The sequence below is a fragment of the Sciurus vulgaris genome, assembly GCF_902686455.1.
Source record: "Sciurus vulgaris genome assembly, chromosome: 9".
NCBI classification, from domain to species: domain Eukaryota; kingdom Metazoa; phylum Chordata; class Mammalia; order Rodentia; family Sciuridae; genus Sciurus; species Sciurus vulgaris.
Window position 1 is genome coordinate 54002218 of NC_136469.1, and position 26720 is coordinate 54028937.

Below are 26720 nucleotides of genomic sequence, written 5' to 3' on the forward strand. Positions count from 1 at the left end.
TTTTTTTTTCATTTATCTTTTAATTTTTTACCGACCGCATTTTCATTCATTGTACACAAATGGGGTACATCATTTTGTTTCTATGGTTGTACGTGATGTAGACTTATACCATTTGTGTAATCATGCATGTATGTAGGGTAATGATGTCTGTCTCATTACACCATTTTTCATACCCCTCTCCTTCTCATTTCCTTCTACATAATCTAAAGTTCCCCCATTCTTCTCTCACTCCCCACACCCGACCCCCATTATATATCATTCTCCACTTATCAGGGAAAACATTTGGCCTTTGGATTTTGAGATTGGCTTATTTCACTTAGCATGATATTCTTCAATTCCATCCATTTATTTGCAAATGCCATAATATTATTCTTCTTTATGGCTGAATAATATTCCATTGTGTATATATACCAGAGTTTCTTTATCCATTCATCTGTTGAAGGGCGTCTAGATTGGTTTCACAATCTAGCTATTTGAACTGAGCTGCTATAAACTTGACGTGGCTGTGTTACTGTAGTATGCTGATTTTAAGTCCTTTGGGTATTAACTGAGGAATGGAATACCTGGGTCAAAAGGTGGGTCCATTCCAAGTTTTCTGAGGATTCTTCACACTTCTTTCCAGAATGGCTGCACCAATTTGCAATTGCACCAGCAATGTAAAAGTGTTCCTGTTTCCCCACATCCACACCAACATCTATTATTGTTTGTGTTCTTGATAATAGTCATTCTAATTGGAGTAAGATGAAATCTTAGAGTTGTTTTAATTTGCATTTCTCTAATTACTAGAGATGTTGAACACTTTTTCATATATTTATTAATTGCCTGTATGTTGTCTTCTGTAAAGTGTCTGTTTGGTTCCTTGGCCCATTTATTGATTGGGTTCTTTGTATTTTTGGTGTAAAGTTTTTTAAGTTCTTTATAAATTTTGGAGATAAGTGCTCTTTCTGAAGTGAGTGTGGAAAAGATTTTCTCCCACTCTGTAGGCTTTCTCTTCACATTCTTGACTGTATCCTTTCCTGAGAAAAAGCTTTTTAGTTTGAGTCCATCCCACTTATTGATTCTTGCTTTGATTTCTTGTGCTTTGGGAGTCTTGTTGAGGAAGTCTGATCCTAAGCAAACATGATGAAGATTCAGGCGTACTTTGTCTTCTATTAGGTGCAGGGTCTGTGGTCTAATTCCTATGTCTTTGATCCATTTTGAGTTGAGCTATGTGCAGGATGAGAGATAGAGGTTTAATTTCATTTTACTGCATATGGATTTCCAGTTTTGCCAAAACCATTTGTTGAACAGGCTATCTTTTCTCCATTGTATGTTTTTGGCTCCTTTTTCTAGTATGAGGTGACTGCATTTATGTGGTTTTTGTCTCTGTGTCTTCTATTCTGTACCATTGGTCTGCCTGTCTATTTTGGTGCCAGTACCATGCTGTTTTTGTTACTATTGCTCTGTAGTATAGTTTAATATCTGGTATTGTCATACCTCCTGTTTCACTTTTTCTACCCAGGATTGTTTTGGCTATTCTAGGTATCTTGTTCTTCCAGATGAAGTTCATGATTGCTTTTCTCTATTTCTATGAGGAATGTCATTGGAATTTTATTTGGAATTGCATTGAATCTGTATAGTGCTTTTGGTAGAATGGCCATTTTGACAATGCTAATTCTGTCTATCCAAGAACATGGGAGAGCTTTCCATCTTCAAAGGTTTTCTTCAATTTCTTTCTTTAATGTTCTGTAGTTTTCATTGTAGAGGTATTCCCCCTTTTTTGTTAGATTGATTCCCAGGTATTTTTTTTCCCACTAAATGGAGTGGTTTTCCTAATTTTCCTCTCGGAGGATTCATCACTTATGAATAGAAATGCATTAGATTTATGCATACTGATTTTATATCCTGATACTTTGCTGAATTCATTTATTAGTTCTAGAAGTTTTCTAGTGGAGTTTTTTGGATCTTCTAAATATAGGATCATGTCATCAGAAAATAGTGACAGGTTTAGTTCTTCTTTTCCTATTTGTATCCCTTTAATTTCTTTGGTCTGTCTAATTGCTCTGGCAAGTGTTTCCAGGACAATGTTGAATAGAAGTGGTGAAAGAGGGCATCCCTGTCTTATTCCAGTTTTTAGAGGGAATGCTTTCTGTTTTTCTACATTAAGAATGATGTTGGCCATTGGCTTAGCATAGATAGCCTTTACAACTTTGAGGTATGTTCCTACTATTCCTATTTTTTCTAGTGTTTTAAACATGAAGGGATGCTGTATTTTATCAAATATTTTCTCAGCATCTATTGAAATAATTATGTGATGCTTAACTTTAAGTCTATTGATGTGATGAATTACATTTATCGATTTCTTGATGTTGAACCAAACTTGCATCCCTGGAATAAACCCCACTTCATCATGATGCACTATCTTTTAAATATATTTTTGTATGCAATTTGCCAGTAGTTTGTTAAGGATTTTTGCATATATGTTCATCAGGGATGTTGGTCTAAAGTTTTCTTTCCTTGATGTGTCTTTGTCTGGTTTTGGAATCAGAGCGATACTAGCCTCAGAGAATGAATTTGGAAGGGTTCCCTCCTTTTCTTTTTCCTGGAATACTTTGAGGAGTATTGGTATCAGTTCTTCTTTAAAGGTCTTATAGAATTCAGCTGAGAATCCATCTGGTCCTGGACTTTTCTTGGTTGGTAGGCTTTTGACAGCTTCTTCTATTTCGGTGCTTGAAATTGATCTGTTTAGATTGTGTACGTCTTCCTGATTCAGTTTGGGAAGAGCATATGTCTCTAAAAATTTGTCAATGTCCTCAATATTTTCTATTTTGTTGGAGTATAGATTTTCAGAGTAGCTTCTAATTATGTTATGTATTTCAGTGGTGTCCGTCGTGATCTTTCCTTTTTCATCAGGAATTCTAGTAATTTAAGTTTTCTCTATCCTTCTCTTCATTAGTGTGGCTAGGAGTTTATCAATTTTGTTTACTTTTTCAAAGAACCAACTTTTGCTTTTGTCAATTTTTTGAATTGTTTCTCTTATTTCAATTTCATTGATTTCAGTTCTGATTTTAATAATTTCCTATCTTCTACTATTTTTGGTGTTGATCTGTTCTTTTTCTAGAGTTTTGAGATGTAATGTTAGATCATTTAGTTGTTGACTTATTTTTTTTAATGTATGAGCTCAATGCAATGAACTTTCCTCTTAGTAATGCTTTCAGAATGTCCCAGAGATTTTGGTATGTTGTGTCATTGTTCTCATTTACCTCTAAGAAATTTTTTAAATTTCTTCCCTGATGTCTTCTGTTATCATTACATCATTCAATAGCATATTATTTAGTCTCCAGGTGTATGAGTAGTTTTTGTTTGTTATTTTATCATTCATTCTAATTGCATTCCGTTATGGTCTGATAGGATACAGGGTAGGATCTCTATTTTTTTGTATTTACTAATGGCTTCTTTGTGGCATAGAATATGGTCTATTTTGGAGAAGGATCCATGAGCTGCTGAGAAGAAAGTATATTCACTCGACGATGGATGAAATGCTCTGTAAATATTCATTAAGTCCACATCATTGATTGTATTATTTAGTTCTATAGTTTGTTGGTTCAGTTTTTGTTTGGAGGATCTATTCAGTGGTGAGAGTGGTATGTTAAAGTCCCCCACTATTAATGTTTTTTGGTCTATTTGATTCTTAAAATTGAGAAGGGTTTGTTTGATATACATAGATGCTCCATTGTTTGGGGCATAAATATTTAAAATTGTTATATCTTGCTGTTTTATGCTTCCCTTAAGCAGTATGAAATGTCCTTCTTTATCCCTTCTGACTAACTTAGGTTTGAAGTCCACTTTATCTGATATGAGGATGGAGACCCCTGCTTTTATACTGGGTCCATGTGCATGGTATGTTTTTCCTCATCCTTTCACCTTTAGTCTGTGGATGTCTTTTTCTATGAGATGAGTCTCTTGTCTTGAAGGCAGTATATTGTTGGGTCTTTCTTTTTAATCCAATCTGCCAGTCTATGTCTTTTGATTATTGAGTTCAGGCCATTGACATTCAGGGTTATTATTGTGATATGATTTGTATTCCTGGTCATTTTGGCTTATTTTTGGGTTTTAACTTGACTTGGTTTCTCCTTTGATTGGCTTTTTCTTTAGTGTAGTTCCTCCCTATGCTGACTTGTATTGTTGCTTTTCACTTCCTCCTCATGAAATATTTTGCTGAGAATGTTCTGCAGGGCAGGCTTTCTATTTGTAAATTCTTTTAACTTTTGTTTATTGTGGAAAGATTTTATTTCATTATCAAATCTGAAGGTTAGTTTTGCTGGGTATAGGATTCTTGGTTTGCATCCATGTTCTTTCAGAGATTGAAATATATTGTTCTAGGCCCTTCTTGCTTTTAGAGTCTAGGTTGAGAAATATGCTGCTATCCGTATTGGTTTCCCCTTATGTGTAATCTGACACTTTTCTCTCACAGCCTTTAAAATACTATCTTTATTTTGTATGTGAGGTATTTTTATTATACTGTGTCTTTGTTGTAATTTTGTGCACCTGGTGTTCTGTAAGCCTCTTGTATTTATTTTCCATTTCATTTTTCAGATTTGGGAAATTTTCTGATATTATTTTGTTGAATAGGTTGTTCATGCCTTTGGTTTGTGTCTCTATGCCTTCCTCAGTCCCAATAATTCTTAAATTTGGTCTTTTCATGATATTCCATAATTCTTGGAGGTTCCGTTCATGACTTCTTAACATCATCTCAGTTTGTTCAACTTTATTTTCAAGATTAAACATTTTGTCTTCATTGTCTGAGATTCCATGTTCCACAAGATCTATTCTGTTGGTGATACTTTTTATTGAGTTTTTTATTTGGTTTATTGTTTCTTTCATTTCAAGTATTTCTGTTTTTTTTTTTTTTTCCCAGAATCTCTATCTCTTTATTGAATGTTCTTTTGCTTCCTGCATTTGCTCTCTTATCTCATCTTTTGCTTCATGGATCATTTTAATTATGCAGATTCTAAACTCTTTTTCTGTCATTTCTACTGCCATGTTGTCATTGGATTCTATCACAATAGCATCTTGGTTTGTTAGGGACACTTTCTTCCCCTGTTTTTTATATTGTTTCTATATATTCCCCTCTAGCAGTGAAGATCAGAAATACTGAAGTTCCCCCCTGCAGGCTTATTATGACCCTACCACTACCTCTTCTTTGAAGGGAAGATCAATACCAGTAGCACCCAATACAGAGAAAATGCAGCCCTGAACCAGATAGCCCCTATAAAGACTTTAACAATATGAAAATAAACCAGATCAGTTCGATTACTATTTACTGCATTTCTAGTTGTGAACAAGAATATGGGAAAAGGTGTAGGATGTAAGTGAATAAATAGAGGTACCTGTCAAAGGACCTCCAATCTCCTGTAGGTGTGTCAAGAAGGGAGCCACCCTTCCAATGATGATGGCCATGCCCTCGGGAATAATAATTCAAAATGCCCGCACCAGTCTCCAAAGAAGCTGGGGAGCCCTAGCAAGGGTGCGCTGAGTCAGCATGGAGGCAGTCGCAGTGTCCCTCAGTAGTAGGGGGGCAGGTGGGCAGGCTCAGCTACTGGCCTCCATCCTTGTTGTGGGGGTGGGCTGGGGGGCTCACTGACGGCATCTGTCCGCGGTGGGGAGTGGGCAGGCTCAGTGCCAATGTTTGACCTTGGTGTGTCAATTCCATATTTCTTAAATTCAATAGTATCATTTTTGTTTTGTCCTTGCTCACTATTTCATTAATTGCTACAGAATGATGTTCAACTTAAGCAGAAATAAGAGTTGCATCTCATACTCTCAACTCTAAAGATTTAAAACTCATCTCCTATCTAGACACTGTTTAAGCCAAGATTTTTAAGTACACTTTCTGTTTTGGCATCATAGCCCAGACAATTCCCCCAGAGCTCTCAAATCTGCAAGCATATGTTTCTGTATTTAAACTTGAACCTCATCCAAACCCCAAGGTTATTATTGAGTAAAGTTTTCTTCCTGGTTTATTTAGGTATTAGGAAAATTTCCCCTTTGGCACTAAAGCTGCAAATCACAAACTCTTATTTTTATCATCTAAGGATTAGGAAATGGAACATCTGTGCATTGTGTTTTGTGGCACTAATATTTTGGAAACATCTCACCAAAAATCAGTTTATCTTATGAGATGTAAGTGCTTTGGTAAAAGATTTCATGATGGAAATTTCCAGTAAGCTCTAAACTGAACTACCATGCATAGATCTTGGAATCCACCTGACATTCAGGTGCATTGGACTGCTGCTGTCCTTCAGGAGAACTTCCCATACTCTACTGCCTTTACCCCATTTCTTGTTTAGAAGTTCAAACTCAAAGGCCTCATTCCAAATCAAGTTTCTCCTCATTGGTTGAGCTGAAATAAATTAGTCTTCTTCCCCTTTTAAATCTGTAATTAGTTATTACAACAGAAAAAACTCACTCTAAAACCTCAAGACTTAAAATACTTTTTTGTTGTTCACAGTTCCATGGGTGGGTTGACAGTTGGACAAGGCTCAGCTGGGATGGCTTATCTCTGTGTGGTGTTGATGGGTTTACCCTTATGTTTGTAGTCACGTGGTGGGCCAGCTGAGGATGCTGGTTGACTGAGGAGGATGGCACTGCCAGTCCCAAGGCCTTGGTTGTGCTGGTTGGAATGGCAGGGTAGTTTGTACCTCTGTCTTTATAAGCAAGGAGCGTAAGTCATAAATTGTTATAGAATATCATTTTGTTTCATTTTATAGGTCAAAGCAAATCACAGGGCCATCTCAGAAAGAAAGAGTGATGATGTTAAAACAAAACTCCAACTGATACTTGTTAAAATATGGACTTACTGTTTTGATTTTTTTTTTCCACAAATTTTTGCGGCTTTTTTTTTTTTTTTTTAAAACTAGGACTTGAACTAAGGGGTGCTTTACTACTGAGCTACATTCCAAGTCTTTTCTACTTTTTATTTTGAGTAAGGTTCTTGTTGAGTTACTTGGATCCTCTGTAAATTGCTGAGTCTGGTCTCAAACTTGTGATCCTCTTCCCTCAGTCTCCCAAGACAGGGGAATTACTGGCATGTGCCACCATGACCAACTATTTGGTGTAATTTTTAAGATTGTAATTTGCAATTAGTAAATGAATTATGAATATATTTAACTGAATTTTCCCTGTAAACCATAATATTTTAATATTTTGTATTAATTTTAGATGTATAGAAAAGTTGCAAAATGAGTAGTTTTCATTTGAAATTCTCTCACCCTTCTTCCAGAATGTTAACATCTTATATAACTATAATGCATTTGTTTGAAAAGGGCATTTAACTTTGGTGCACTATTATTATCTACACTAAATACCTTGTTTGAATTTTAGCAGGAATGTCCTTTTATTATTTTAAGACCTATTCAGGCTCCCATTTGGATTTCTTTGTTACTCTTCCTTTGTTTCCTGCATTCTGTAACAGTTCCTCAGTCTTGCCTTGACTATTTTGTTTTGTGTGATTTTGCTACTTTAGCAGAGTACTGATCAGTTTCTTTACCACATATCCACCATTTGAGTTCTTCTGGTGATGTCTAATATTTTCTTATGATTGAACATTAATGGATACTTTTTGGGCAAAAATGCCACAGTCGTGATGTTGTATCCCTCTCAGTGTGCAAGGCCCATGATATTTACCCATATTATTTCCTGGTGTTGACCTGGATCACTTGGGTAAGGTGGTCTCTGCTAAACTTCTCACTGTAAAGTTAGCATCTTTCTCTTCAAGGTTGACAATTATTTGAGAACCAACTTTGAGAGTTGAAAAGTATGTTTCTCCTCTAACTCTCACTCACTCAAAGGAGCTTTGATTAGTGGGTTTTGTCTACAACAATTATGACCATAGCAAATGCCTAGTGGTGATTTTCTATTTTTATCTTTCTGTCTATATTTATGAATTGAAACCTACTGTAAGAGTCATTCTTTCTCCCCACTTACTTATATCAATATGCTTATTGATATTTATTATATTCTATAGATAGTAATTCATTTCTAGGATTATTTATTTTACTTTTCAAATTTGCAAACCACAATATTTTAAATTAAAAAAATTATCTCTGTAATCACAAAGATATCTAATTAACTCAGATTTCTGATAAATGGAAATATTAAAATTATAAGTATATATCTCTAAAACATGAGTGCTAATTATTTAATTTTTAGGTCATTCATTGTTTTAATAGGGATAAATTTCAAAGTCTTTCCATTTATAATTTTATTTTCAATCATCACAATTTATAAAGACTAGAAATCTGAAGTTAAAAATTCTGTTAATTCAATTCCATAACTAAAGATCTCCAACTGATCTTGGACAAAATACATTATAATCTCAGAGACCTTGTTTACAAAAATAGCCCAATACCATTGTAGGGCACCTTGTTGATTTGTAAAGTGGTGCTTCAAAGAATCAAGCAATCCTAAAAACTGATTAATAATTAATAACAAAGAAAATATGTTCTGCTGTGCATCCGATTATTTCTTAATTCAACATCAATTTTATCTTCTAAATATTTTCATTACCTCTAATTTTGCAAATATAAAGGTATCTGTAAATTTTGACTAGTTTCCATTTTAATTAATGAAATATCCAGCTTCATTATGTATGTACCACAATTAGTCAAGGACACTTCTGCTCCACAGATTTCTGTTTTAGTAAAAATATTATTTTGCTATGATGCTGTGCTCCACCATTAATTGTATTTATATTATCATTTGCATTCACAAGGTTTAATTTTTAAGTTAAAGTAACAGTAACAGTTACAATAAGGTCAGACAACCAACCTTTGACACATGAACTTCCAAAAGTTCTTTGGTTTTTGTAAATTGGATTACTTAATTTTCAATTTGCCTCATCTACCAAACTGATGTAGACATCATTTAAATGCTTGAAAACTCTCCTGCTAAGGATGTCAACTCCTTAGTAGCCATTGCTTTACATTTCTTGTAAGCTTAAGAAAACTTGGAAATAAAATTGAATGAAATTAGTTGAGGACAACTGTCATTTGACCAAAATGAAAAGTCATGCTGCATGAAGTGACATATAAACACATACTAAATCACATACTTTGAGCAGTCTTAAAATAATACTAATTTTTTGACATAGCTGTTGCTGCTTCTTCAGCAGATTTCTGTCTTCTGGACATCTCATGGTCAGTGCCAGTATTAAGGACCCTATGGTAGATGGTTATTTTGCATGCTTATCATCAACTTTTGGGGAAACAAAATCAATTTAATATTAAACATGTATACATTACACTTTTGTTTTGGAAATGGTTTGTTGCAAAATAAAATAAGCATAACCAAGTAATAAAAAAAGAGTTGTAGTTATGTATCATATAATAAATAAATTGCTGGAGCAAGAACATTCAGATACTCTGTAGCAAGTCAGCTCTCTGTCACATGCATGAATTGCATTTACATCTAATCTATAATTCCCCACAGATCTCACTAACCCCACTGACTGGGCATGCTAGTGGCCTCGTGTTTTTCACGGGTGGTGGTGTGGGCCATGACACGTCCAGCCGCTGCACCCAACAATGGCAGGTTTTACTGCATCAGACACACTTCCCACCACCACCAGAACAGGGTGAGTTAATTGCCTCTAGTTGCTCCTGTGCAGGAGTTATCCTTTTGTCAGACTTTGCCCCATTGTGGCACTTCAAAGGAAGATGTGAGATTCCTGGAGACTAGAAGAGCTGGGAAAAGAGAAATTGGCTGTTTCAGAGTTTACTAGGGATCACTGTGAAAACTCCACTCCACTAACTGTAGATGCCTGTTGTATCTTATTATAAAAGCGATCACATCAGAAATTGAAGTCCGACGTAGAAGCTTATCAACTAATAGTAATAACTATTAGTAATCATACTTCTCAAAGAGGAAAAATCCAGAACAAATGCTAAACTGAACTGAATACTTAAAACAATAGGCCCAAACCTGCATGTTCTAGGCAATCTGGACACCCTGTCACCTTAACCCTAAAATTTTCTTTGACTCCAACATAAGAACCCGCTGCTAAGCCTCATTTTAGCTTTCTTCCACGTCGTTCTGAAGCAATCCTATTTTCTATTCCCACTGTACCCACCTTAGCCTCCATGCTGTCGCTACACGCCTGTTTCATTTGTAAGAATGGGATTCAATTTCTCCTTCTAATCATTCTCTTCATACCAAAATTTTCTTTTTCCAGAAACTTTTGTGACTCATCATGTCCTTGCCTAAAAATCTTCTAATGGCTCTTCACAACATGTAGAATAAATCCCAAACTTTTCTTTCCAGTACAGTCTCCAGAGATATAACTCAGTGATAAATCTGGAAGTGCACTTCCAGATTCAATTCGCACTCCTGCTTTACATGAAATTCTTCACTCCAACTTGGTCACTCCCTATTTCCTAAACATATTTGGTATTTTCTGTTTATGCTTTTACTTCTACTTAAAATGTTTTGTGCAGCCTAAACCCTACTTGTTGAAGTCTTTTTAAAAATTTTTATTTGTTCTTTGAGTTATATGTGACAGTAGAATGTACTTTGACATATTGTACATACATGGAGTATAGCTTCCTATTCTTTTTGCTGTACATGATGTGGAGTTTCACTGGTTATGTATTCATATATGAACATAGTTATATCTGTTATAACTAAGTTATGTCTATTCATTCTACTGTTTTCCTATTCCCACTTCCCCTTCCTTCCCTTCATGCCCCTTTGTCTAATCCAGTGAACTTCCCTCTCCCTGCCCCCTTATTGTGTGTTAACATCTGCATAACAGAGAGAACATTCAACCTCTGTATTTTGGGATTGGCTTATTTCACTTAGCATGATAGTCTCCAGTTCCATCATTTACTGTCAAATGCCATAATTTCATTCCTCTTTAAGGTTGAGAAATATTCCATTGTGTATATCTACCACATTTTCTTTATCCATTCATTTGTTGAAGGGCATGTAGGTTGGTTCCATAGCTTAGTTATTGTGAATTGAGCTGCTGTAAACATTGATGTGGCTGTGTCACTATATGCTTTTGGTATGAAACAAAGTGGGATAGCTGGGTCAAATGGTGGTTCCATTCCAGTTTTCTAAGGAATCTCTATACTGCTTTCCATAGTGGTTGGACCAATTTGCAGTCCCACCAGCAATGTATAAATAAGCCTTTTCCCCCACATCCTCACCAATATTTATTGTTACTTGTATTCTTGGTAATTGCCACTCTGACTGGAATGAGACAAAATCCTAGTGTAGTTTTGATTTGCATTTCTCTGATTCCTAGAGATCTTGAACATTTTTTCATATATTTGTTGACTGTTCATATTCCTTCTTCTGTGAAATATCTGTTCAGTTTCTTTGCTCATTTATTAATTGGGTTATGTGTTTTTTTGGTGTCAAGTTTTTTTCTTTATAAATCCTGGAGATTAATGCTATATCTGAGGTGCAGGTAGAAAATATTTTCTTCCATTCTGTAGGGAAATCTTACCTATACTTTTTAGTCCAAGTAACATCTTCAAGAATCTTCCCTACTGGGTGTGTTGGCACATGCCTGTAATCCCAGTGACTCAGACAGCTGAAGCAGGAGGATTGAAAGTTGAAAGCGAGCCTCAGCAACTTAGTGAGGCTCTGTCTATAAATAAAAAATATATAAAAAGGACTGGAGATGTAGTTCAGTGGTCAAGCATTACTGGGTTTCAATCTCTAATACCAAAAAACCCACAAGAATCCTTCCTTGATTTTTCATTAGAAATGTTCTCTTTATACTCCATGATTCTTTAGTAGTGTAGAAACTATTCTGATGATGTACTGTATGTTGGGAAGTAGTTAATTACTACTTTAAATTACTTTTAAGGCAAATGGATAATCAGATAATTTGTAAAAAAAAAAAAATGGGTACAAAGACCTTTATTACAAATAGAAATAAAAGTAACTAAGGAAATACATCAAGAAAGATTAATGGGACTAACTTTTGACGGGGTATACTGAGGTGAATGTAAAGCTAGGAGTTGTGACCATAGATGCCTCTATATATCTCGGAAAGGTTTCTTTAGTTGCACAGGCGCACTAAAGTAACTTCAGACTGACCACTGACTCCAGACTCACATGAATAATAGATTAACATACAGAATCATTCTCCCTGAATAGGAAGACCCAACCAGTGTCAAAAACTCTGCCACCAGATGTGACAGAGGAGCCAAACACCTGATTGGCAAAGAGTGCAGAAGGCGGTCCTCAGTTCCTAAGGCAAGCATGAAACAGCAATAAACCTGGAGACAACACTGTTTCCTTTGTCATTCTCTGTGTGGAGAGGAATCTTCTCTCTCTTGAGAGTGCTCTTTGCTTGAGCCTTACTTTACTTTCACTTACAATAAAGTTCTCTTGCATGGCTTTTGATATCTGGCTTTAAATTTTCTTTTGTTGTAACACGGGAACCGAGGTTTGGAGCATTAGCTCCCCACTCTCCTGTGACATCCAGCCTGGTGCCTCGACTCTGATCAACAGCCATCTACAGGACAGGTATTTTAAATTCACCTTTTTCATCTCCCAGCTTTGGCTGAGATGATGTCTAAGTCAGCCTCTGATATCTTGCCTTTTGCCCTGGACTTCTCTGTGTAACTTTCCTTCAAAGCTCTTCCATATGTCACACCCATACTCTGTTTGTCTCATGTCATCATGTTGCATTTGTTCAGCTTTCCTTGTACTCAGTAACCACGGTGACACTTTCTCATTTCCCTGTTGACATGCAGACTTGCATGCTTTCTTGCTTTTTTTGGTATTTTTTTGAGCAAGGTCACCACAGAGGCAACAAGATATCTTTACTGTGGTAGCTGCTGTCCTTCGGTGTACTGCTGAATTTCCTCAGTAATGGACATCATGCCACCTTCTTTTAAAGGCCATATCCAAAATTGGAGAATAATTAGTTCACCATCTTTACCCACTTACAAATCACTGAGCACTAGTTTAAGGTATCTCACAGCTAATAAACCTTTTCTCAGCTGGTATTCTTTTCTTCACCAAAATGGTATTGTTTGTCCTTACTGTATAGTGACTCTGCATGGACAATATGTCTCATCACATTTATTATTCAAAGGGGAAGTTGAACAATACTGTGATATTTGTTCTTTTCTACATCACTTATCCTGTTGCTATCTTCAGACTTTGTGTTTCCAACATAATGACACAAAAGCCTCTTCTTTCCTATGTAACTCTTAAAATTCTATGCAAAAGGATTAAAGGTCACTTTCCCAAGTTATATCAACTGGCTGGTATACAGTTTTTAAAAATGTTTCTTAAATTAGTTACAAACTTGAGAGGCAGAAGGGTGAGTTAAATAAGCCACAAGTGGTGAAACTTGGACAGGCATGCTACACCAAGTTCTCAGGAACCATGCAGGAATGCCTCCTGGTTCCGTGATGAAAATGGAAGGTATAGGAGGGTTGCCTTCATACATTCATTTCTCAGTACTGCAGAGGGATGCCTGAGGTATTGACGGACTGTGGTTTTATTTGTTTTACAGATACGAAATCAACTACTGGGCTATCAGCTACCATCCTCTGCTCCCGTGGGGTACATCCTGAGAAACTGGGACCATTTTGGTTCAGAGACCCTTAAGAAGAAGAGATTGATTTTCTCTTGTAATGTTGCATGTCCTCAATATGAATTAGGGAATAAAGAGAAATGGCTCCTCAATGGGAGTCTGAACTATGAGACTCTTTCACAATTACATTCATCTTGCAGAAAGGAGGGAAAATGGTCAGAAGTCCCTATATACAGGCTTTCTTTTTTTACTGAGCAATCAAAAAGACTTATGTGCTAAGTGTGGCATTGATGATGCCCTTGTAGCAATTATGAGTCAAGACATTGCTGACCTAGAGAACACCCCAAGACTACATCTTCCTCCCTCTCAACAATGAACTTCACACTCAGATCTGTCACGACCTAATTTTTTCACTTCTCTTCTGTACCCATGATTTCTTCCTATGCTTCCACACCCCCATCCTGGTTTGTCTCATCATATGCCTATCTCAGCTGTGTCTATCACCAGACTATACCCGTTACAAGAAATAAGTGGAGAATATTGATGCCTTTTTCTATGCTAGATCTAAAACAAATCAAATGGGATTTGAGAAAGTTTTCTTATGATCCTGAATAATATATAGAAGGATTCCAACATTTAATCCAGGCTTTTGATGTAATCTGGAGAGATATAACAGTAATTTTGAATCAAACTCTATCAGACACAGAGAGGCATTGGGTGACAGAAGCCACTAGGGCTTTTGGGAATAATTTACATATTACTAACACTTTATACTCTGTGGGTCTTTCGGCTGTCCCAACTGAATACCCTCAATGGAATTATGATGAATCAACTGGCAGGTGGAATAGGGATCACATGATCATTTGTCTCATGGCAGAACAGTAGGACAAAACCTATTAATTACATGAGATTGGACACTATTGATCAGGGGTTAGAGGAAAATCCCATGACTTTTCTAGAAAGATTGAAGGAAACCTTAGTAAAATACACACCTTTAGATCCTACATCTCTTGAAGGGCAACTTATTCTAAAAGATAAATTCATTATTCAATACGCCTCAGGTATTAGAAAGAAATTATAAAAATTAGCAGTGGGCCCTGGGGCTTTCCTTGATGATCTATTCCAGGTAGTCTCCCAGGTCTTTTATAACTGAGACTGAGAGGAAACTTTAAGGAAACTGCTAAAGGAGGAAAAGAGAGACAAGAGACAGGTGCAGTTATTGGCTTCAGCTCTTGGGGCCACCCCTTTCCTCCTCCACAGGACTGAGTCCCTGAAGACATCTGCTACCCTTGCAGAAAACCAGGACACTGGAAGAACAATTGCCCAATTAAGGTTAGGTTTCCAAAGATTCCTTGCTCTATATGTGGGAGGAGAGGCCTCTGGAAAACTGACTTCCCTGAGGACCAAAGGGGCCTCAGACCAGATACTCTCCAAATGATGGATCAAGAATGAGGAGGCCTTTGAAATCAGCTGGTGCCCCAGACAGTCATCATTAGTGGGGCTGAACAGAGGGTAAGCTTGGAGGTAAGAAATGGGGCCATTCAATTCCTCCTGGATACCAGCACCACCCTAACACCTTTCTGCTGAATCCTGCTTAGTAATGGAAATCAATGGAATATCCAAGGTAAGACATTTTACTCATCTATGTTGCAATTGGGAAGACAATATTCACTCACTCTTTTTTGGTAATAGCTGAATATCCAACTCCATTATTGGATCATGACATCTTAACAAGTAGAACTAGCCATTTATAAGTGTGATTGTATTCTTCCCAACAGATTGGGGCCTTCTGATTTTGTTCTTATTGGGGGCATAAGCCCAAATTTGATAGTAACTACCCTTTTATCTTTGACATTCTGGCATTGATAGTGGAAGATGAAGAGTGGATTGGCTCATATGTGTCTTAACAATTACAAAAGTTTGGAAATTTTGTTCTAAAGTGAAGTTTTTCCATGACTTAGGTGTGACAAAATCTTATTTGAGGCCATAACTTAACATCCGCACAAGTAGTGGTTTGTAATGCATATGTTTCTCCCTTTTGTTTATCATTAAAGATTGCCCTTGTTTCCAATGTGAATTATGGTCCCCAATCCTTGAGGCTGCAGGGTGGGGGAAATGTTAAGTAGTAGTTAGTAATAAGCAGTGAAATTCAAGGTCATGCTTCTTCTTTAAATTACTTTTAAGGCAAATAGATAATCAGATAACTTGTAATAAAAATATCAGGTACACAGATCTTGAGAACAAACCAGTAGAAACAAAAGGAGCCAATTAGGGAAATATGACAAGAAAGAAAGAAAGATTAATTAACTTTTGACAGGCTCTACTGAGGTCAAGGTAAAGCTAGGAGTTATGTTCAGAGGTATCTCCATGTATTTTGGAAGGGAGGTTTCTTTAGTGGCATAGGCATACTAAAGTAACTTCTGACCAGTCATGGACCCCAGTACCCACAGTAGCACAGGACTGATTTTCAGATGAAGTCCCCCTGAGTAGGATGGCCACCATGACAATTCTGGAAAGGACCAACTAGGGTCAAAAACTCCACTTCCAGATGTGACAGAGGAGCTGGCAGAGTGCAGCAGGTGGTTCCCCATTCTCAGGGCACACATCTAATAGTGATGGCTTTGGAGGTGGCACTGTTTCCTTTGTCATTCTCTGCTCAGAAACAACCCACTCTCTCTCTCTCAAGAGTGCTCTATACTTGAGCTTTACTTTACTCTCACTTATAATCAAGTTCTCTTGCATGGTTTTTGGCATCTGACTTTAAATTTTATTTGGTTTGGAGCTTCAGCTCCCCATTCTCCTTGACATCATACATATACCTTTAACTCAAGGAGAGCTTTACTGTAAGGTTTTGAAGGAGAGATGATCTCTCAACACCTGACAATACTATACAGCATCTTATTCTTTAAACATGATTTTTCACTGGGTGAAATAGTAAGTCAGTGGCTAACGAATCCATACTAACATGTTAACATGTACAGTTTTCTGTTAGAAAATGCTTTACAATTTGTTGGAGAATGTTTAACCACAGGGAACTATTTGAATTTAAACCTATGGGCTGGCCTTTTAGTCTTTACAAATGCCACAAATAGCAAAGACATTTCTTCTACCTTTTCATAAGATCAGCCTTGCTTATTAAACCTTGGGCCTCCAAAAATACTAAAGCCATTTTTATAACTTTTATTTCTAGTAACAAAAGGGATAGAGTCAATAAAAATATAAGTTGTAGGTTTGTGTCTACATCTGTGTATTTCAAAGAAAGGATCCACATCAAACTGATAGCAATGGTCACTTTTGGGGAAGACAGTGGCTTTGGAGGGGTGTATAAAGAGAACTTTCATCCTTACCTTAGGTACTCCTCAAAAGTTTTGATATTTTTGTATTCAGTATATATCGTATATTATGTATGAAATAGAAAAAAATGTTAGTTTTTTAAAAGAATTCCTAGCCTAAATGTTACTATGTGCATGATGCCTCAGATAAATAAACCAAGAACTTCAAGGACTTCTTGGGAATGCCCTAAAAAGGGACAGAATTAAAATTTGGCTCAAAATTCAAATAAGCTTGTAGTTATTTTTGAAGATCTTACCAAAGTAAGAAAATAAATATACCTAAGATTATTTGAGAGTAAAAATGAAAAGAACTGAGAAAACAGAATCTGTGTAATATTTTTATAAAGCATACAAACTTCCCATGCAAAAGATTTACAATTTAAAAAATTCAATTCATAGGCATAAGATCTGAAATCAGGGTAGCTAAAACCAGTAAAGCTATTAAAAGATTTAATTCTTTAAGGATCAAGTAAGTGTTAGCCATAAAACAAAATGAAAGAACATCTGGAAGGCAAAGAGGTTGAAAGATTGGAAATTAAAAAGCAAACTGTATGCTTAGTGCTACTGAGGGACTTTAGCAAATGGATATAAACCCGTTTGAAAATAAATAGAGAGTTTGTGTAATTACAATGAGCCTGAAGATGGATTTAGCATTTATATATCTCCTGGGAAGCTTTGTGAGTTAGAAACATAAAACTAAAGTACCATGAGGTTATTAAAATATTATTTCCTGTTGTATCACAGAACCTGAGAAGAGAATAAACATACCGATTACTTGTATGGCCGGTTCCACATCAGTTGTGGCCTCTTCCAACAAGGACAGCAGCTTGGCTGATATCTGATGCACAGATTCAATGTTGCTAAACAAACTCTCCACGTCCAGCCTGTCAATCTGAAGAAACACAAACATTGAGCACCAGCTGATGGAAAGAGAAGCCCTATATATAGGATGCTTTCTCCTATAAACTGTAAGCATTTAATTTGCCAGTACAGGCAGCGTCCTTCAACCATTTCTGTAAACATTACAAATTTAGACTTTCTAGAGGAGATGTGCAGTTTTTCATCCAGGATATTAGGATGGTATATGTTACTTTTGTCTTTTTCTGTAAGTTTGTAAAGTTGAGTACAACTATACAGTCTGATAAAAACCAGAATGGAAAGAAGATTGAGTCCTAACTAGTATTCTTAATTATTGCCCTTTATGAAGATATAGCCTAGTGTGTATTAATTAGAATATTTTGAATTATCTTTCTGAAAAAAAAGAATATTTTGCTGCTTTCACAGCATAAGTCAAATCTTATCCTTGTCAAGTAACTATTTTCAGAGTTATTTTTAAACCACAGATATTCTAAAAGTGATGGCAAATAGATGAACTGGTTTGCTTCTTGCTCTTTTTCTTTGAAATAAATGTGAATGGAAATATTCGTCAAACAGACCACTTAAGATTTATCATATAATTTCATGCACACCCTCAAAATAATTCTTTAGATTAGTGTAACATTCTTAGGTCTTATAGGCAGTACTTATAATAATGGATAATTATTAATTTATCCATTCTTTCATCAAATATTTCCTGAGCACCTTCTAGTGACTGCGAGTTAGAATAGAAGGCAGACTCTGTCACAGGTAGTAGGTGATTAATAGGGGGATGGTCAACTATCCTCTGCCATTTCAGTGTGGTGAGATATATGCTCTAATTTTGATGGATCTAATTCAAAATTATCCCTTGAGTCAGATTTCCTTTTATAATCAAATGGTACTTATTCAGGGCACCACTAGATAGGGGCAGGCTCCACTAGGCCACAGCAGGAAACAGGAGTGGGTGCTGTTTACCCATAACTTAGTGTTCCTGAGGTCATCAGTGATCAACCCAGTCATCGATAATCAGAGAATCCAGTTCAGGAAAAGGAACCAATGAATTAAGGGAAATTGGGAACAAGATGTATAAGATCAAGACCTGGAGGAATTCTGGAGCCAAAGACCAACAACTGCTACCTCTTTCCCATGTTTTCAGAATAACTTTCTCAGGTGTGTTAAGTCTATTTGAGGGGAGGAAGTGTGAGCAACACATTCACCTATCCAAATAATGGACTGAGACACAATGTGCAGCAAAAAAAGCAAAACTTTAATGACAACCTTGCAAGATCAAGTGCCTGGTAGTCAGGGGCCTTCAAAATGGTTACAATCAGCATTTTATCTCAGTGCTATAACATTCATCCCCTCACTTCCTCATCAGCCGAGTTCTATGAGGTGCAGTCTTCCCAAATGTCACCTTGGTTTTACAGTCTCCTATTGGGTTGTTTAAAGAAATATACCTTTAGTTGTTCCCACCTCCCTTTGTTCTCTTGAGGCAGGAAGGTCTTCTTGGAGTGAATTTTGACCTGTACACAGATCTTACTTCTTTACGTAAGTACTATTTCTTAACAGAGAGATTTCTATCTCTACTGATCAGACTGACCCATTACCCCACCTCCTGTTTGCCAAGGTGCTGTTCAGGTGTGTGGACTTTGGATTTGCCACATCCATAGGCTATGGTGCTATTGTGTGAGTTACTGCTTGTAACTTTCCATTCTGTTCTATTTTCCCCATGGCTGCCTTCTTTACACCCCAGTTTTACCCTTATGGCCAAATATCGTATTCTGAAAACAAACCACTGGACTTCTTATTTCTCACTGAAGGAAGCAGTCTATTCATTTTTCTTTTTATTCCATCCCTTTTTGACATTGGCCCATCAATTGTTCTTCATATTGGGCACATATTATTTTGGTGAGACTATTCTGTCATTGAAATTAGAAGCCTGACTTCACATACCACCTTTTAATAACATGGTGACTGTCAGTTATTTCTTATGCAATATGGTCATGCTATACACAACATTTCTTTTAACCATCTTGGGAAATTCCTCACTTTCCTATCATCAACCCCGACCTGAAGATAGCTCCCAGTCTCATTTTTAATTAAACCCATATGACTGTGTGGAAGGATTTATTTCAATATTGGATTAGACAATTTATTTTTCCACTATTTTATGTATTCTGAAATTATCTGTATCTAATCAATACATTGTGATCACTATTGACTCTTAGGGTTCTTAATTCAGTGTCTCCACAAATGATCCTTCAACTAAGCATTCACTTTAATAGGAAAGAGCACGTAACTCTTGTCCGAAATCTAGGGATATCCAGTACTTACGATTTCTACGTTAGGAAGTATATTTAAAATTATACAATATATCTAAAGGCATGTGATGGTTATATGACTCTTGTTAATTACCACTTATGAAATTATCATTTAATGATAACTTGATTTTATTTTAATTTAATGATAATAATAAACTTAACATTTAATGGTAATTTATTATCAATTGTTCAGAAGTCACATATCTCTGCATATACCACTGTTTTAACATGCTGAAAAAATTGCCTTCTTTGTTGGGTAGTAATTAAATTCACAAAGGTGTAACTTTGCATAGAGCCAGATATGTTTTCCAAAACTTGTGTAGGAATTAAGTTTTCGTACATTGATTTGTTTTAAATGTATAGGCTCTTTATTTCTTCAAATCATTTCTGAAATGAATCCTTCCAAGTGTGAAATTTTATCCTCTAATTTACTTGCTTTATAAGATAAAAGATTAGATGTGGTTCATATAACATATCCCTATTATTTCATTTTGTTGTGGACACTTTATTCTGTGAATTTGAGGTGCTTGATATTTATTATTTCACCTATTATTCCAGCTTCTCTAGAGAGTGTGAACCAGTTTGAAGATAGGAAAACTAGGGCAAAGCCAAGAGAGGTGCCATGGCTCAAAATTATGCAAGAAGTTCAGGACAGAGTTAGGACAGAAAATGTTCCTTTATTTCTATTCCTTAATCCACTCCCAGCATACACTTTGCCATCTCTACTTAGACTGTTTTGGTTTGTTGCTAAGTTTCTCGCCAAGTTGTCACTTCCTCAAATTTATTTCCCAAGGTCACTATCCTGCATATCTAATTTGGATTATAAATCCATTTAGCATGAATCTAATTCTACATCCTATCTATAATCTTAGCTCAGTGCAACAAATACTAAATAACAAAAATGTAAGTTTTAATTCCATTTCTTCCTGAAGGACAGAAAAGATTAAAACATCAATTGGCCTGGTTTCAATCATATCACCATGGGCCCATGGGGATTCTGTGAATCATAAAATGAATTCACATCCAGTCACCGCTGTGCCAAGGAACAAACAAAAATCTGGTCCAAATAGGCTTTTAAAACTGACAGATGATTTTATGATTACTGACATAAACTCAAGGAAATGTCCACATATATATTTATTAATCATTTACGAGAAACAAGCAATGCTCTAAGAGCTTAAAGTTGAATTATATTTTAAATGGATTAAAAGTTAGTTTTTGAAAAGGACTTAGTGTAAATATACACTATTCTAAACCAAATCAATATATAGTAATTCAGACTTTACAAAACAAAAAAGTTGAAGGTCAGTGTTGACATTGAAAACTTAATTAGTTGCTTTGCAAAAGTATTCATCATGAAATGTACTGCCAATGACAAGTTTTCATTACATTTAAATAATGACTAGATTTTAAAATCAGGTGGCATGATGCCTCCAGCTTTGTTCTTTTTGCTCAGGGTTGCTCTGGCTCCTCAGAGTATTTGTAGTTCCATAAAAATTCTAGAACTTTTTTCCTATTTCTTTGAAAAATGTCTTCAAAATTTTGATAGAAATGGCATTGGATCTGTAGGGTGCTTTTGGTCATATGGACATTTTAACAATATTATTATTAAAATAAATAAATAAAAAAAAGAAAAAAAAAAAACACACAAAAAAAACAATATTATTTTTCCAGTTCAAAAACACTTGATATCTTCCCATTTTCCTGAGACTTCTTCAAATTTTTTCATCAATATTTTAGAGTTGTCAGTGATTTAGAAAACTACTGTAAAGCTCTAGTAATCAAACCAGCATGGCACTAGCATAAAACTAGAACTATAGATTAGTGGGACCAAATTAAAAGCCCAAAAGTAAATCTACACACTTATACTCCATTGATTTTCAACAAAGCTGGCAAGGACACATAATGAGGAAAGGATAGTCTCTTCAATAAATTGTGAGAAAACTGTCTGTCCATATGCAGAAGAATAAAATTGGACCTTTTTCTAACATTACATACTAGAATCAACTAAAAATGGATTAAAAGTTTATATGTAGGACTTAAAATGGTAAAATTACTGAGGGGGAATAAAAAACAGGAAGAGCTCTGTGATATTGTCTGAGCAATGATATATATATATATATATATATATATATATATATATATATATATATATACACACACATTTTTGGTACAAAAGGTTGAACCCAGAGGCATTTAACCACTGAGTAACATCCCCAGCCCCTTTTTAGTTTTTGAGACAGGGTCTTGCTAAGTTGCTTAGGGCCTCGCCCAGTTGCTGTGTCTAGCTTTGAACTTTCGATTCTCCTGCCTCAGCTTCCTAAGCCACTGGGATTACAGGTGTGTGCCACTGTGCCTGGCTGATATTTCTGGATAGACCACAAGAGCATAGACCACAAAAATAAAAATAAACAAATTAGATCACATCAAACTAAAAGGTTTCTGGCTAGGGTTGTTGCCAGTGGTAGACCACTCGCCTAGCACATGTGAGGCACTGGATTCGATCCCTGGCACCACATAAAAACTAAATAAACAAAATAAAGGTATTGTGTCCATCTACAACTAAATATATATATATGTATATATTATATGTATAAGTATATATATATAAATACATATATATATATATATTTTTTTTTTTTTTTAAACCAAGCCAGGTGGTGTGGCACATGCCTGTAATCCCAGCGACTCAGGAGGTTGAGACAGAAGGATGGTGAGTTCAAAGCCAGCCTCAGCAAAAGTGAGGCACTAAGCAATTCAGTGATACCCTATCTCTAAATAAAATACAACAAAATAGGGCTGGGGATGTGGCTCAGTGAGTGCCCCTGAGTTCAATCTCTGGTACCAAAACACAAAACAAAATAAAACAAAACTAAACTAAAAAACTTCTGTACAACAAAGAAAATAATCATCACAATAAATAAACCTACATAATGGAAGAATATATATGCCATCCCTACATCCCATAGGGGTTTTTGTCTAAAATATACAAGGACTCAACCATATCAATAGTAAGAAAAATGGACAAAGGACCTGAGTGGACATCTCTCAAAAGAAAACATACAATAGCGTATAAGAATATGAAGAAATGTTCAACATAAATCATCTGGAAAATGCAAATTAAAAGCACAGTAAGATAGCACTTCGCACCTGTTAGAATTGCTATTATGAAAAGGACAAGGACGTGGTGAAAAGAACACCCTTGACACTAGAGGTGGAAGTGTAAATTAGTGTAGTCATTGTGGAGAACAGAAGGAAGATTCATCAAAAATCAAAGATAGAACTGCTATATGATCCAGCAATTCCTCTACTGAATCAATAGCCAAAGAATGAAATCATGTTTATTGTACTCTCATGTTTATTGTAGCATTATTTACAATAGCCAAGGTATGAAATCACTATAAGTCTATCCAGTGAATGAATGGATAGAGAATACATGGTATATATATATATATATAGTATTCAACCCTTAAAAAGAAGGAAATCCTGTTATTTTGACAACATGGATGAACTTGGAAGACATTATTTTAAGTAAAATAAGCCAGGCATAGAAAACAAATACTGCATGAATCTCACTTATATGTGGAATGTGAAGTAATCAAACTTATAGAAATAGAGTAAAATGATAGTTACCAGATGCTGGAGGCTGGAAGCTTTTGAGGAAATGTTAGTAAAAGACAAAATTTTAATTAGATAGGAGGAATATGTTCAAGAGATCTATTGTACAGTATAATGACTGAAATTAATGTATTGTATGCTTGAAAATTGCTGAGAGTAGTTTTAAAGTATTTTCACCACAAATACAAAGATAAATATGTGAGGTAATACATATACTAAATTGTCTGACTTATCTATTTCACAATGTATGCATATGTCCAAAATCATATGTTCTACTATAAATATATTCAATTTTTCCTTGACAATTAAAATGTGAATTTTTAAAATTACTGAATTGATAGTAATATACATACAAAAATTCCTGAATATAAAAGTATAAGTAAAGGAAAACATACTTATAAAATTACATTAATTTAAAGATATAATCATTGGTACAAAATTATTTTGTTCTCCCCAAGAATCTCACATGAATATCTCACTTTGACATCAGAGCCTAAACTTTTTGGTTTGCTCAAGAATGATTTGCCCTTATAAAACCTTCAAACCTTTGGGTGGCAATTAGTTTATACCTCTCTTGACCCTTATAAAAGAGGCCTGAGGAGGGGTTGGGGAAACACTTGCACCTTTTGCCATATAAGCTCACAGTTAAAAGAGCTTTTTAGGAAGTGGTCCGTGACCAGACATTGAATCTACTGGCACCTTAATCTTAGACTTCCTTGCTTGCAGAATGGTGAGAAATAAAATTTCTGTTGTTTAAACTATCTAATTTACAGCATTTTGTTAAAACAGTCCAAAAGGACTAGTCAGTATATAAGGTTTTGTCTTCAGTAGTCATCTTTATGTAGAACTTGACTGTTATAAAGTGAACACAGAGGAAAGCTAAACCTGATGACATCACGTAAGCCCCTGGATCCAGGCTTGCCTAGAGAAAAACATTCTTTTATTACATAAACCAATAAATTGCATTTTAACCTTAATCTAGTTTGAATTTTGTTACCTACAACCAAAAGGAGACTAATACACTTTTAATTTTAGCCAAATCTTACTTCCTCCAAGAAACATTTCCTGCTGTTTTATTAGAATTAAATGCTCCATCTCCCACCTTTCATAACTCTTTTAAAATTATTAATTTAATTGTACAAATTTATGGGGTACCATGCAATAATTCAATGCATGTATCTAATGCATAATGAGCAATTCAGGAAATGCAGTTGACATTTCCATCACCTGAAACATTTTTTTTTCAAAATTTTTTATCAATATATGACAATTTGCATTTTAGCACATTCATGGAGCACAGTGTGATACTTCAATAAAGGTATTGTGTGTGTACAGATCAAATTGGGGTAATTGACATTTCCATTTTCTTATCATTACTTTGTGCTTGGAGACTCTAAACCCCTCTCTTCTAGTTAAAATATATATGATAGGTTGTTGTGAACTGTAGTCCCCCAACAGCTTGTGGAACCCTAGAACTTAATACTTCTATTTAACTACGTCTAGGTACCCATTAACCAATCTTCCATTTCTTCCTTCATTCATCCATTCTAGTAATCACTATTATGCAATCAACAACTTTTAAAAAATATCCACATGTGAGAGAACATGCAGAATTCGTCTGTCAGTGTCTCACTTGTTTTACTTAACATAAGTTCCTCCAGTTTCATTCATTTTTCTGCAAATGATGGGATAGCATTATTTTATAACTGAATAGTATTCCACTGTGTGTGTCTGTATATTACATTTTCTTTATCCTTCCATTGATAGGCAACTAGGTTGATTCTACATCTTGGCTTTTGTGAAGAGTAGTAACAGATATAGGTGGGCAGATGTCCATCTGATATACTGCTATCCTTTCCTTTGGATATATACCCAGAAGTGGGATAGCTGGATAATATAACAGATCATTTTTTAATTTCATGTGGAGCTTTCATATTGTTCTCCATAATGGCTATACTAATTTATGTTTCTGCCAACACTATAAGATAGTTCCCTTTTATTGCCCTATTGCTGTTTTGTCTTTTTGATAATAATATTCTAAATGGGGTGAGATGATATCTCATTGTGATTTTGACTTGAATTTCTCTGATGGCTGATGAAATTGGGCATTTTTTTCATAAATTTGCTGACTATTTGAATTTCTTTTTTTAAAAAATTATTTATATACATATTTTTAGTTGTTGATGAACATTTATTTTTATTCATTTATTTCTATGCAGTACTGAGAATCAAACTCAATGCCTCACACATGCTAGGCAAGTACTCTACCACTGAGCCACAATTCCAGGCCCTGAATTTCTTCTTTTGAGAAATATCTACTCATATCCTTTGTCCATTTTATAATTGAATTATTTGATTATAAGTTCCTTACATTGATTTTAAGTTCCTTTATGTTAATCCCTTGTCAAATGAACAATTTGCAAATTTTTTTCAATTTGTAGGTTGCCTCTTAACTCTGTTGATTGTTTCCTTTGCTCTTCCAACAGTCTTGGTCAGTATTACACACTTTTTTATGTTGAAATTCATGTATATATACAATGTATACATTATATATTATATACATTATATGTTATATATACATTATACATTATATATTATTATATATACAATGTATATATTATATACAATGGATTTCAACATAAAAAGTGAGTAATACTGACCAAGACTGTTGGAAGAGCAAAGGAAACAATATATGGTATATACAGTATATATATGTATGTATGTATATATATACGTGATATATATATATCTAACACATATATATATATCTAACACGTATATATATATAACAGTATATATGATATATATTATTTATATTATATATCAGGGATATTTGCTAATTCAGCTTTCTGTATGTTAGAACAATGAGTTCATTTATGAATATTCATCTATGTTATTTATTTCAATATATTGTGGTGTCTAATACAGCCCTAGGCACGTACATAATAAAAGTTTCACAATTTAAACTAAGTTGAATTTCTACAATTTAAATGATATAGTTACTTTTGTGGAAGCCATTAATAAGTCTTTTTTTTAATAATCATTCCACTG

At 35.1% G+C, this 26720-nt stretch overlaps 1 protein-coding gene across 2 annotated transcripts in view; it reads right to left on the reverse strand.

Moving 5' to 3' along the window:
* The window catches only part of ARHGEF38 (Rho guanine nucleotide exchange factor 38), a 167369-nt gene that overhangs the window by 77210 nt on the left and 63439 nt on the right, over positions 1-26720 (reverse strand). For both annotated transcript variants that reach the window (XM_079154687.1, XM_079154688.1), the window contains exon 3: positions 17641-17764. In XM_079154687.1, the coding sequence (XP_079010813.1) occupies positions 17641-17764 (124 nt within the window). The remainder of the gene's footprint in view (positions 1-17640; positions 17765-26720) is intronic.